At 41.9% G+C, this 14,138-nt stretch overlaps 1 protein-coding gene across 1 annotated transcript in view; it reads right to left on the reverse strand.

Annotated features, from left to right (window-relative positions):
- The window catches only part of PCCA (propionyl-CoA carboxylase subunit alpha), a 322,247-nt gene that overhangs the window by 204,293 nt on the left and 103,816 nt on the right, over nucleotides 1-14,138 (reverse strand). Inside the window, exon 9 of the mRNA XM_075711566.1 lies at nucleotides 10,427-10,505. Coding sequence (XP_075567681.1) covers nucleotides 10,427-10,505 — 79 coding nt within the window. The remainder of the gene's footprint in view (nucleotides 1-10,426; nucleotides 10,506-14,138) is intronic.

The following is a 14,138-nucleotide window of genomic DNA, read 5'->3' on the forward strand; positions in this document are numbered from 1 at the left end:
ATAAAAAAAAAGCTTGTGGGTTGAGATAAGGACAGGGAGATCACTTGGCAATTACCGTCACAGGCAAAACAGACTCAACTTGGAGAAAATCAGTTTAATTTATTACCAGTCAAAATCAGAGTAGGAGAGAGGAGTGAGAACATGTGTAGGGTAATGAGAAATAAAACCTAAATCTTAAAACACCTTCTCCCCACCCCTCCCCTCCCTTCTTCCCGGGCTCAACTTCAATCCCGATTTTCTCTACCTCCTCCCCCGCCCCGAGCAGCTCAGGGGGATGGGGAATGGGGGTTGTGGTCAGTTCATCACTCCTCATCTCTGCTGCTTCTTCCTCCTCAGGGGAGGACTCCTCACACTCTTCCCCTGCTCCAGCGTGGGGTCCCTCCCACGGGAGACAGTCCTTCATGAGCTTCTCCAACATGGGTCCTTCCCACAAGCTACAGTTCTTCACAAACTGCTCCAGCGTGGGTCCCTTCCACGGGGTGCAGCCCTTCAGGAGCAGACTGCTCCAGCGTGGGTCCCTCACGGGGTCCCAAGTCCTGCCAGAAAACCTGCTCCAGCATGGGCTCCTCTCTCTCCACGGGGCCACAGGTCCTGCCAGGAGCCTGCTCCAGCGTGGGCTTCCCACAGGGTCACAGCCTCCTTTGGGCACATCCCCCTGCTCCAGTGTGGGATCCCCCCCAGGCTGCAGATGGATATCTGCTCCACCGTGGACCTCCATGGGCTGCAGGGGCACAGCTGCCTCACCATGGGCTTCACCATGGGCTTCACCATGGGCTGCGGGGGAATCTCTGCTCCGGTGCCTGGAGCACCTCCTCCCCCTCCTTCTGCACTGACCTTGGTGTCTGCACAGTCATTCCTCTCACATGTTCTCACTCCAGCAGCAGTTTGTGGGTTTTTTTACCCCTTCTTAACTATGTTATCCCAGAGGTACTACCACTGTCACTGATTGGCTTGGCCTTGTCCATCTTAGAGCCAGCTGGCATTGGCTCTATTGGACACAGGTGAGCTTCTAGCAGCTTCTCACAGAAGCCACCCCTGTAGCACCCCCCCTACCAAAACCTTGCCACACAAACCCAAGACATTATTTATTTATTCAGGAAAGATTTGCTGTTGAGTTAAGGTTTTTCTTAGGTTATCATTAACTTCTAGTGGCAGTTTTCCTTGTTTTTTTTTTTCCATTTAGCTTCTACTAGCCATTTCCCAACTCACAGATTGACAGACTGGTTCATGATGAAAAGAGGCCCATAGCTGCCTGCTGCAAAGATGACTGACACCCCAGGTCAGCCAACTGGAGACACACACTGCCACAGAGCAGGTAAGCTGGAGCACTGCTAACACTATGGCCCCATGCAGTACAAATGGTGACTCTGCAGTCCAAGCTGCAGGAGTACCCATCACACATCAGATGCCTTCACCCAAGTTGGGCTTGGAGCAGGGGGGCTAAAAGGCCACCACAGCCCAGGCCTAAGGCAGGCAGGGAACACCACTACCTCTCCTCAGGGGCAGTGTGGGTCACAGTGGTGGGAGCTGCACACTAGTCAAAGCCTGGAGGCATCAAGGGGGGGGGAGGAAAAAAAAAAAAAAAAAAAAGAAAAAATCAAAAGGTCCACCTCAAGCAGCTGTACATAAAGGCATGTGGCCAAGGAAACAAACCGGAGGTGGAGTCCGCATGCAGACAGAGAAAACTGCAACATCCTTAGAACAGCTGACATGGTAGGACAGGTCATGCAACTGCAGTGCTGCAATGAATGGCTATTCAATCTTTAAGGTGGGCAGTAGGATAGGCTTGCCCCTTTTATGAAAGGGCAGGTCAAATATATGGAGGTCCTCTTGGGAAAAGGCAAGAGGGATAAGCTGGAAGGTCTGGCTCAAGGAAGAGGCCAATAAGGGTAATAACTGCAGTGTAAGTTTGTTAACAGTTTACCTGACTCAAGCTGACAAAGCAGACAAATTCTTCTTTAAGCAACTCAAAGTTTCCAAGACCTTGAGTGTTTGTGTAGTTTTGGTTTGGGTTTTTTGGGCTGTGGGTTGTTTGGGAGGGGGAGGGGTGGTTTTTTTTGGTTTGTTAGTGGTTTGGGGGAAGGGGGAGTTGATTGGGGGGGGGGGGGGGGTTAACCAGGAAACTAACATCCCTGATAGCTGTTGGAAAAGCTACACGGAAGACCACAAGTTTCTGATGGATGTTGGGGGCTTCTTAACACAGACACTAGATGGGCTGAAGAATTACCAGTAGCAGAAGAGGATGGAATCAAGGATCTCTTGAGAAATCAACACATACAACTCAGTAAGACCAGACGGGATGCTAATAGAGGTAGCTTATGTCATTGTGAGACTACTCTGTCATCTTTGAAAGGCTCTGGAGGTCAGGAGAGATTCCTGATGACTAGAGAAAGACAAACATTGCACCCATCTTTGAGAAGAGCATGAAAGAATCAGAACTACAAGCTAGTCAGCGTCACTTTAATTCTGGGGAAGAGTCATGGAGCAAGATCTCTTGAAAGCTATTTCTAGACCCATGAGAAAGTGACCGAGAACAGACTGAATTTACCAATAGTATCACACTTGACTAATCTGCTTGTCTTTTATTATTATACCTATGAATTAGAAGACAAGGGTAGATATCATCTCCCTCAACTTTAGCAAGACCTTAATGGTCTCCCACAGCATCACTGTTTCCAAGGTATACTGTTACAGTCTACATAACGTGCACAACTGGATAGGTGAAAAAATAGCTAGATTATTGGGTTCAAAGTTAGCAGCTCATCCTCCACCTGAAATCCAATATAAGGGAATTTCCCCAGTAGTCTATTATTCTGGAACCTGTTTAACCTCTTTATCATTGACCTGGAATGCACCACCACCAGTCTGTGGACCACGCTAAAACAGGGTCATCAATATACTCAAGGGCAAGGTTGCATTTCAGAGATACCTAGACAGTCTGAAGGAATGGGCTCACAAGCATCTTATGAGTTTCCACAAGAACAGAGTCCCGTACCTAGCACAGACTAAACTGCCCCTGCATCAGTACAGGCTGTGGAACTGACTGGCTGCTTAAGATGACTTGGAGGTCCTGGTAGGTAACAGGCTGTGATGCAAGTGAGCAGTGCACCCCAACAGTAATGAAGGCTAATTGAATAGTGGGCTGTATTAACTGCAGCATAGCCAGTAGACCCAACCGCAGCAATTATTCTCCTTTACTCAGCACCTGTTAGACCATATTTGAAATACTGCATCCAGTTTTGGACACTCCTAGTACTCAAGGATGTTGATAAGCTCAAGTAAGATGCTCAGAGTACACCAGGACCACAGTCAACCAGGCTTGTTGAACCTGAAAGACAACAAGGCTTTAGTACACATCTAAGAGCAGCCATCCAGTACTTAAAGAGGAGTTTACTACAACAATGGAATCATAGAATCATAGAATCGTTTAGGTTGGAAAAGACCTTTAAGCTCATCCAGTCCAACCATTAACCTAACATTACCAAGTCCACCACTAAACCAATTAAGGTCATAGTAGCAATTTCATGTTCCACCTGGCTTGGTGGCTGGATTATTTTTTCATTAAAGTAAAAACTAGGAATCATTACAGTTGGAAAGGATCGCTAAGATCATCAGTCCAATCACCAACCCAAAACCACCATGCCCACTAAACCATGTCCCAAAGTGCCACATCTACCCGTTTTTTGAACACCTCCAGGGATGGTGACCACCACCTCTCTGGGCAGCCTCTTCCAATTCTTGACCACCCTTTCCGTAAAGAAATTTTTCCTAATACCCAATCTAAACCTCCCCTGACACAGCTTGAGGCCATTTCCTCTCATCCTATCACTAACTACTGGGGAGAAGAGACCAACACCCACCTCCTTTCAGGTAGTTGTAGAGAGCGATAAGGTCTCCCCTCAGCCTCCTCTTCTCCAGACTAAACAACCCCAACCTCTCAACAATGGAGGCAAGCTCTTCATTGCAGTGCACAGCAGAAAAACAGGACAGTGGTCAAACTGAAGTGGGGAATTTCCAGCCAGATGTAAAGAAAAAAAAATACTGGAAAGAAGTGGGCAGGCTGTTTAGAGAGGCTGTGAAATCTCGATCCTTGGAGGTTTGCAAGACCCAACTGGGCAAAGCTCTAAGAAACCAGCTTCAAATTCAGTGCTGATCCTATTCTGAGCATGAAGGTGGATGACATGATATCCCTAGGTCCCTTCAAACATGGATGATTCTATAAGGGAAAGAACAGGATGTCTTTAAAGATTCCCCTCTCTGCCTACAGTAAATTTATCCACACTTAAGTATAAGTTGTACAAAAGCATTTATTGACCTTGCCACAAGCTTTCTTATGGTTGTCTGAAGTGAGATAGCCCGTGCCAACTTTCTGCCTCCAGCTCAGAGATCAGCATTGCTGCTTTAATTAAAACAACCACTTTCTTTGGAGGCAGACACGCACTAATAAAAGACTGCAGTCATTATGTAATATTGCAGTTTCCAATATCAGGAAATAGTAAAAGAAAAGTCTTTTCTTGTCAAGGCCAGAATTAGAAAGGCCACTTAGTTAAAAACAGATGTTTGATAACCATTAGTACAGTAGAATCCCTCTAAAACCATGACTGGTAAGTTAAGTAACCAATAAATACTCAATTTGATTTTACACACGAAACCAAACTCCATTGCTTCAGCTTTACTCCAAATTTTAAAAACCTAAAATGATCTAGTCAGTGTTTTACATATCTTTACACATGTAGCTGGCACTGAAATCCGTGTTAAAAAACCCACAGTTTTTAGGAAACACTGTTCTTCGCTCATCCATTTGACTCCTTCCCCTTACCTGAATACTTCTACAGCACATACCTGTGGAGGACAGACCAATGATGCCAAACCCATACACTCCCATTTTTGCAGAGCAGTCTGACAGGCCAAAGGCACTGCTTTGGGAAGGTAATAAAACTCACTGTACAGGCTTGTAATAGGGAATACTGTTCAGTTTTTTAAAGCATTGTCCTCTCATACGGCACACTTCAACTTTCCTTTGCCTTGGGAGGTGGGGGATTCAGAACAATTTGTTACATATTATTCCACTTTAACTTCTTCCAGTTCCACTGCTCATTTCTCCAGAGCCATTGGAAGATTACAACATCAGGAAAAAAAATTCAGCAGATGTTTCTGAAGGTGGGAAACTGCAAAAAATTATTGCAGACAAAAAAAACCCCACATTGGTTAGTAGTTCTCCCACATACCCTGTTGTACCGTCCCAGTGAAGAACAACAATTGTGGAACAGTGGAAGTACACACAGCATGGTACCATAGGACCACAGAAGAGAAATTATAAGGGGTTGTTGGAATTTGAGAGCAGATGTTTGTTTATAAAATTGGCATAAGCACCAAGAAAGAATTTAAATAACAGGACAATTTGTATTTTCCTATTGTTATTATAAGTTAAAAAGCAAAATCTTTCATCTCTCTAAATATCTGTTGCCGGAAGCTGCCTTGTTGCCTGGCAGGCAGCTAAACACCACACAGCCAGTGGGATGGGGGCAGAGAAGGGCGGGGGGAAGTAAAATTCATGGGTTGAGATAAAGACAGTTTAATAGGCCAAAAAAGGAAGGGAAACTAATGATAATGATGAAAGAATATACAAAAGAAGTGATGCACAATGCAATTGCTCACCACCTGCCAACAGGTGTCCAGCCAGTTCCCAAGCAGTGGTCGCCACCCCCCAGCTTATATACTAAGCATGACATCATACGGTATGGAATATGCCTTTGGCCAGTTTTGGTCAGCTGTCCTGGCTGTGCCCCCTCCCAGCTTCTTGCTGGCAGGGCATGAGAAAAAGTCCTTGACTAGTGTAAGCACTACTTAGCAACAACTAAAACATCAGTGTGTTATCAACATTATTCTCACACTAAATCCAAAACACGCACTACAGCAGCTACTGGGGAGAAAATCAACTTTATCCCAGCCAAAACCAGGACAGTATCCACCCCTTATTCTATACCATCCACATCATGCCCAGGTCCCACACTTTCCAATACATTCCAATTAATCACCACCACCTTTCCTGTATTTTGATATATACACACAGATATTCTCACAACATACATCCTGCCATTTTATTCCTAAAAACTGGATCTCCTGTGCAGGTCCCTTGACCTTACTTTGTTTGATGGCAAAACCAGCTTTTAGAAACATCTGGACTATTTTCTTCCCTTTCTCAAGAACTTCTGCTGTGTTGCCCCACACAATGACATCATCAATATATTGCAGGTGTTCCAGTGCCATCTGGATCAGTCCATGGCAAATGGTAGGGCTGCATTTCCACCCCTGGGGCAGTCGATTCCAGGTGTACTGGACACCCCTCCAAGTGAAAGCAAACTGGGGCCTGCACTCTGCTGCCAAAGGGACTGAGAAAAATGCATTAGCAGGATCAGTTGTGGCATAGCACTTGGCTGCCTTTGACTCCAGTTTGTATTGCAGTTCTAGCATGTCTGGCACAGCAGCACTTAGCAGCAGTGTGACTTCGTTCAGGCCACGATAGTCCACTGTTAGTCTCCATGCTCCGTTCGACTTTCGCACTGGCCATATGGGACTGTTAAAGGGTGAGCGAGCCTTGCTGATCACTCCTTGGTTCTCCAGTCGATGAGTCAGGTTATGGATGGGAATCAGGGAGTCTCGGTTGGTGCGATATTGCCACCGGTGCACTGTTGTGGTAGCCAGCCAACCCTCAACAACCCCACAACAGAAGGGTCCTCTGCGAGGCCAGGCAGGGTGGACAACTATTTAATTTCCTCCATCTCCGAGGCAGCTATACCAAAAGCCCACTTATACCCTTTTGGGTCCTTGAAATACCTTCTTCTTAGGTAGTCTATGCCAAGGATGCATGGAGCCTCTGGGCCAGTCACAATGGGGTGCTTCTGCCACTCATTCCCAGTTAGGCTCACTTCGGCCTCCAGTACAGTTAGCTGTGGGGATCCCCTTGCCACTCCAGAAATACAGATGGGTTCTGCCCCTGTGTAGCTTGATGGCATTAGGGTACACTGTGCACTGGTGTGCACTAGAGCCTTACACTCCTGTGGGTCTGATGTGCCAGGCCATTGAATCCACACAGTCCAGTAAACCCGGTTGTCCCTTTCCTCCACCTGGCTGGAGGCAGGGCCCCTCTAGTCCTGATCATAGTATTCATTACTCACTTCTTGTAAATGTGAATCAAAAGTCCCTTTATTAAGATCAGAAGTAGGATCAACTCTTCTACTCTGCCTGTGGAACTGCTCACTGGAAACTTGAGCAGCAATTTTCCTGGAAGAACCCCCTTTTGTGATTGTTCTTCCTTGCAGCTCATGTACCCATGCCTCTAGGGTCAAGGTAGATTTTTCCATCCCACTTCCTCATGTCCTCTCTGTGGGCACACAGGTAAAACCACAGGGTGGCCCATGGTGTCCATCCACTATATCCTCTCTTGAGGGATGCTTACTCCTAATAGCTGAGATACCAGTCCATACAGGTAGGGAGTAGGACATATGCTCCTTGACTTGCTGGAACTCTCGGGACAGTTTTATAAGCAGTTTTTCCACAGCCAAGACACAGGCCCATAGGGAGGAAGAGAAACTTTCTTCATATTGCCAGAGTTGGCTGGCCAATTCGTCCACTGTTGGTTCCTCTCCATCTTTCCACGTCATTACTGCCAATGAGTTTGCATGTGACAATGGTGCGCTCTGTACAAACTTCCGCCACGTGGGCAGTGTGCACCTGACTTCATCTGGATCTTTCAATAACTTGCTGTTCACGTCATCATAAATCACCCCCAGCATGGATAATTCTCTCAGGTACTGGACACCTCTCTCCATGGTGGTGCACTTGCCTGCGTGACATGTAACATCTTCCTTGAAGGGACACCTTTCCTTCACGCCTGACAGGAGTCGTCTCCAGAGACTGAGGGCTTCACAATATTTAGGCAATCTAACAAAATTTTCATAATTTGGCATATTTAACAGATGTGGAGGATGAAGCACCAGTAAGTTACCATAGTGAATAGTTCTGTAACAGCAGCAATTAAGTCCTTCAGGTAGGTATTTTCCATTTCCAGTGGCTATTTTCAAGTCACATCACACAATACTTTAAGCCTTCTTTTAGTATTATGCATAGCCAGTGGAGACAAGAAAAGTTTTCAGGTATCCTGAAAATCCAAAAGTATATTTCAAACAAAATTAGTTCATATTACACTTTTTTTTCCAAGTAGCATTCAGACTTAATCCCACTTGACAAAATCAAAGTAAGTTTACAAATCAAAATATTATCAACAATTCTTCACACTTGTGTTGTATCTGTGAACCCTGAAATACAAAAGGCGATTCAGATACTGGATTCTCAAAGTCTACCAATAGCTGACAGTTAGTTTATTTATATTACATGGATTTGGATGCAGCGAGACAATACATGAGGTCAACTCTTCATGCGATATTAAAACTACCAGATACATTGTTTTGTCAATAACAAGTTGAGTCATCTTCAAAACACTCTTCTCAGACATATAAAAAGGAACAATTTTAATTCCACAACACAGTTAATGGACATGTACAAATCTTACGATCTTATAGATATTTCTTCAAAAGACTATAACAGAAACCCAAATGCTCTATTTCATATGTAAACGCAAAGTAAATCTCCTTCTATCTTCAGTTCTCTTAATCTCACATCTTCCTGCAACAATTATTTTGCCAATTTAATTTTGCATTCATTGCTGCCTACCTGATAAATGTTAAAATAAGCATTTCTCCTTGATATAGGATCAGTAACCAGTGTAGATCTGTTACTCAGTCTAGGTGTTCTTTCTCTTAGCACTTTTCAGATATTCTATAAAATTACACTGCAAAGACAAGGCTTAGCAGAACTAACCAAAAGGATTATTGTAAGAGCACCACTGGCAAATAATAATAAGCTGAATGGTATTTCAAAGGCTTTCCACAAACCAGGCAAGCATCTCAAACTAACATCACTAAATATCACTGGGTCAAAGTAGTATCACTAAATTAATTTTGTATGCAAATGTACAAAAAAGAATATCCCTAAGTAGCTTCTGTTGATACCAATCAGCTGTATCGGGTGACTTTCTAAACAATAACCACAACTTTTCTCCAAAAGAAATTAGGAATCATGATTTTAGATCCAGTTTTCAATTTTTAAACAGTTACTGTAATCAAGCTCCTTTGCTCATTTCTGAGCAAAACAAGAAATTAATGCCTTCCTTTCAAGTCCAACAGATGCAATTGCTGCCTGAAAAAGATCAAGGCAGTAATTTTGGATTCTAAAGCAGTGGGAACAAAGCATCCTTGTAAGAAAGCAGGTTATTCTAGATCTTCATTCTAATGTGCAAAACCTTATTTATATTCAAACCTAAATAGGAAAATGGGATGGAGGTAGCAAGGTACCAAAAAAAAAAAAAAAGCCCCATGTTTTCTTTAAATCTAAAATTGAACTGCTAGCCATTCACTGTTGTTCTTTCCAGTTTTTAGGTTTTGACAAACAAAAATTTAATAGGGAACACAAAAATATGACAGGGAAATCTTGCAGGTGACTAAATTAAACTAATGAAAATTTGAATTGCACTTTGAGTTGATTCCAACATATGTGCTGCTCTCTCCATGTGGAAAGGAAAACATTTAGAAGGTTATCTAATTTTGGATCAAATAGACTTTGTTACAAGTCTTTGAAAAATTCCAAAATGGATTTTTCTGTAACATCAGTGGCACATGGGGTTGAAACCAGGCTCCTCACTGCCAGAATATCAGCACAGAATGTCAGCACAGAATGGATTGTAAAACTTCTCCAGTCAATAACAAAGCATCTTGAAGCATTCAGGATTCAGACAACCATTAAGAGACATGAAAATGCCTGTGTGTTTAAACAAACATTGTTTCAAACAGGCAAAAGCACAATAGTTTGCTGAGACAAATATTTTAAACACAGAAGCAAGCAATTTATCAGAGCACATTCTGGAAACACTGTATGTGTTTCCACAAACAAATAATTAGTCTCATCAACTTTAACAGAACTAATGGCATGCATTAATGTTTGAGAATCAGGGCCAATAAGTATTCTACCTAACACACAGACAATTAATACATCAGCATTCTGAAAGGCATACAGCAAAACATTATTTACAATCTACATTTACAGTCACTGGACTAAAAGCAGTTCTAAGTGTTGGGTTTTTTACTCAAATTAATGGACCACATTTTGTAAGGTTTATAAAAAAAAAAATTAAACAGACACATGCAAACTCCCAAAGTACACCGCTCACTATACAAAAGGGAGAAAACCAAATAATATCCAATTTCTCTGTTTAACATTTCATATCTGCTCAACTGTCAGCTCACAGTGGCTTAATGGGACTTTGGTAACTGCAGCATTCATCAAGGCAAGCTTTTGGACAGCATCTCACCTGGTCTCTTCATCATCCCAAGCGATTCTCATGCCTTTCCCACCACCACCTGCTGAGGCCTTGATCATGACAGGGTAGCCTAACAGCGGGGAACAATTAGACAGAAGTTCAAACTTTGTTCAGTTGGTCAGAGGAACATGACAACTGACCACATGTCCAATAATACCAGTAGACAATAACTTCGTTTATTAAAACACTTAGTTCGGAGGGAGAAGAGAGATTTTTCTTTTCAAGACTTAGCTGTCAGTGCAGTGATTTCTGAAGCCAAGAAAGGTTGTCTTCTCCATTTCATTTATACCAAAAAAAAAGAGCACTGAATGAATTATTCCCAAGTAACAAAGTGGTTTATTCATAAAGGCATTTGACCTTTTTAAGCAAACATTTCTTTAGGAACAAAATCTTGTTCCTTTGTTACCGCTGAAATAAGCTATAGCTGTGATAATTTTTTTTTAAAAGTTACTAGCAAAAATAAGCAGGAGATCTTCATAAACTGTTAGTCAAGAAATTCAGTAAGCAAACCTGTATCTTAACACTTCTGGTGCAGTATATTTTAAATAACAGAGGACCTCAAAAGAGCTGTGCTGCTCAGATATTATGTAGTAAGTATCACAGAAAACAGATTATTGCTTTTTTTTTTAACAATAAAAGAGGATTTTCCCCAAACTGACAAGTAGTAGGAAAAAATGAGCAGCATAAATCTGACAGCATTGTGCATAACTGGTAATATTTTACTCTCAGAACAAGATACCTTAATATGGGTATGAGTCAGGACCTTAGTTTTCTGAAAACTAGAAAAGTACAGTAACAAAGTATACAGTTTAAAAGCAGATTTAGTAATGATTGTTTATCTTGTAGTACAATATTTTAATTCAAGGCAACTTCCTAAAACAATTTCTTATTCATATCAGTGGACTTCACCTTTCTCCCACATGAATGTACAGAAATTTGAAAACTAAGGATCTGATTAGAAAGTTTTTGATGTTTCTAGGATATCAGCAAATTCTTCAAGCCTTTGGGCTCCAGTGTGTTTAATGAAAATCATAACATTAAGCCAAATATCAGACCAGCTGATATTGTGTGGCAAGAAGAGTCCACCAGTCCTTGGAAATTGAAGATACGTTCTATAAAAGGCTTGATCACACGACAGAAAGGGACATCTGAATGTAGTTCCCAACAGAAATGGTCAATTCTACTATCTTATGTGTAACTAACATTTACAGTTTCTTTCTGGAATGTAGATCTACTCTTGCTCTGTCAAGTGACAGTGATATAGTACACCTACCTCCTCCCCAAAGTATTTGACTGAAAGGAGGTTCAGGAGAAGATAATTAAAAACAGCAAGATCTGGAAAACCTTTTGCTTAAAAAGATTGAAGTGGACACATAAAAAAAGGGACACGATACAAGCACAAGAAGCAGAGTAGCATTGATTGGAAGGCAGGAAAACAGCAACAGTACAAGAGAACATTAAATTAACAAAGAAACGGCAAAAATCAATAAAATAGTTTCCAACATAACATGTTATTATACTGTGGAACCCCACGCTACAGAGCATTCATGCAGCTGAAAGCTGCAGAAAGGTAATAAATAAGCATATGTAGAGCACAAATCAAGTTCCTATAGGCAGGGATGACCAAAAGGCTACAAATCTTCATGCTTTAGAGTCTCAAGTAATCTCTAGTTACTAGGTATAAGGGTAAGACCAAGCCATGCAAATAAGCTTGCTACAGTGCCTGTTATGTTTTCCCATGAAATATCTGATGCTGCCCATAGAGTGGTTTGGGATAAGTCACAGAGTAACAATGGATTCGATCCAGAACTATACTAAGTATTTTCAAGGCTTCTACAATCCCAGAGATAAAAGGGCATGCACAAAGTTAACTCTAGATTGCATGTAGTGAACAGTGAAGTTCAACACATTTTCATGAAATGCAGTATATGCAGTAAGGACATAAGGACAGTTTATCTATGCCATAGCTGCTTTTCCAGATCCCTGGCAACTGCCAGGCTCCTAGACGAGTCACTGGCTATCTTGAAATAAAGCAGAAAGAACATCTTGTATGATTTTCATGCAAGAAATGAGATTGCACCAGCTAACACTAGCGAACTTACACCTGTGGCAACACTATCACCAGCTGGAGACTCTCTCCAACTCAAAAGGCTGCAAGTCTGAAATCCTGAAATAAGCATTGTTTTAAGCCTTATTATGGCAAACTCACTATAGCAATTTCCATCACCTAATCTATCTTATTCAGTGTTACATGTACTTGAAAAAATCATCATCAATTATTCTAACAATTTCAGTCTAACAGTATCAGTCTCTTGAATGGCTTGCTGATTTTAGTTCTGTAAACAGAGTCTAATCCTAATTTACCACTCTTTCATTTCAACAGGAAAATAGGTATGCTGGCAGTGAGCCTTGGTGAGTCTTTACATGCTACAGAATATGGAAGTTCATATATCACAACTCACATGGTTGAATTATCGGACAGGATACATGGGTTACTGGTGTCACTCACCAAGTGCAGGAACACTTCGGATCCCCCCCCACTCCCCGCCTTTTATGTATACCGATTACATATCAACCACACTTGTATGCAAGGCAGGTTAAAGATTCCAGAAAGCCACAATATAGTTAAAAAAAAAAATCCAACCCCAAAGTATGGCCTGTTTTGAACATACATACAGTTTTTCAGGTTGAGAAGGAAACATTCTTTGTAATGGACCTCTACAAGTTAGGATGACGATTAGCCAGACCCCTGAAAATAAGGGGACTTGAACTTTTGCTCAAATATGCCTTTACACACTACTTGGTCTCTGGGGCACTGAACTAAGCTGAACAGCAGTTCTTCGGCCAATACCAAAGACTGATGTGTGCTAAGACAAGGAAGGCTTTGTAGAACTTAAGCTTTGCATACATATTGGATACAGGATGCTGGGATCAGGATGCGTTAATCATCATTCTCCTAACCATTTTTGCACTATTCAGCAGCAATCAAAATTGCTGAAGTATGCTCACATGGATTGGCTGGATTAGTTGTGGGAAGAGAGAGGCAGGCAAACAATTTGTAATAGCATTTATAAGGACCCACAACAACAGCAATGAAGAGTCTTGACAAAGCAGGCACATTTTTGAGTAGGTGTTAGGTTTTCAACCTTTCCCTCAAATCAGATGCCAATTTACATGAAATCAAAATTGCATGTAAGAACAAAAACTACTCTTGTTCTATAGTTCTACATTCTCATGATGCATCTGAAGGATGAATCTAAAAAGATCTTAGAAGGCAGGGAGGTAAAAAACTGTCAAATTTGAAGGTCATCAGGCAAACTTCTGCTGTTAAATAGGTACTATTAAGTTACAGCTGCTTTGTTTCCAGGGTGGTTACTATTCTAAGAATCTGAATGGTGAAAGGAGTAAACAAACATCTGGTGTCCCACAGCTGTTAGTTGCCACCCTCTGCCACCATGGTTTTAGATGTTATTTATCCATTTTTATAAAGTTGCAGGTAGTAGTAGACCACAGAATGCATTGTGCAATATCACTTTGAGCAATACTGCATGTGGCAATACCAGATTGTTTTCAATATGCATTATTGAAAAGTTGCTACTAACTAAGCACAAGTCAAATGAAACCTGACACAAACACGTTTTTCACCTCTTCAGTTTGGTATGGACTTTCATTTAGTTTAACTGCCTTCACTTCATAGTTGTTC

This window comes from Pelecanus crispus, chromosome 1 (assembly GCF_030463565.1).
Source record: "Pelecanus crispus isolate bPelCri1 chromosome 1, bPelCri1.pri, whole genome shotgun sequence".
NCBI classification, from domain to species: Eukaryota; Metazoa; Chordata; class Aves; order Pelecaniformes; family Pelecanidae; genus Pelecanus; species Pelecanus crispus.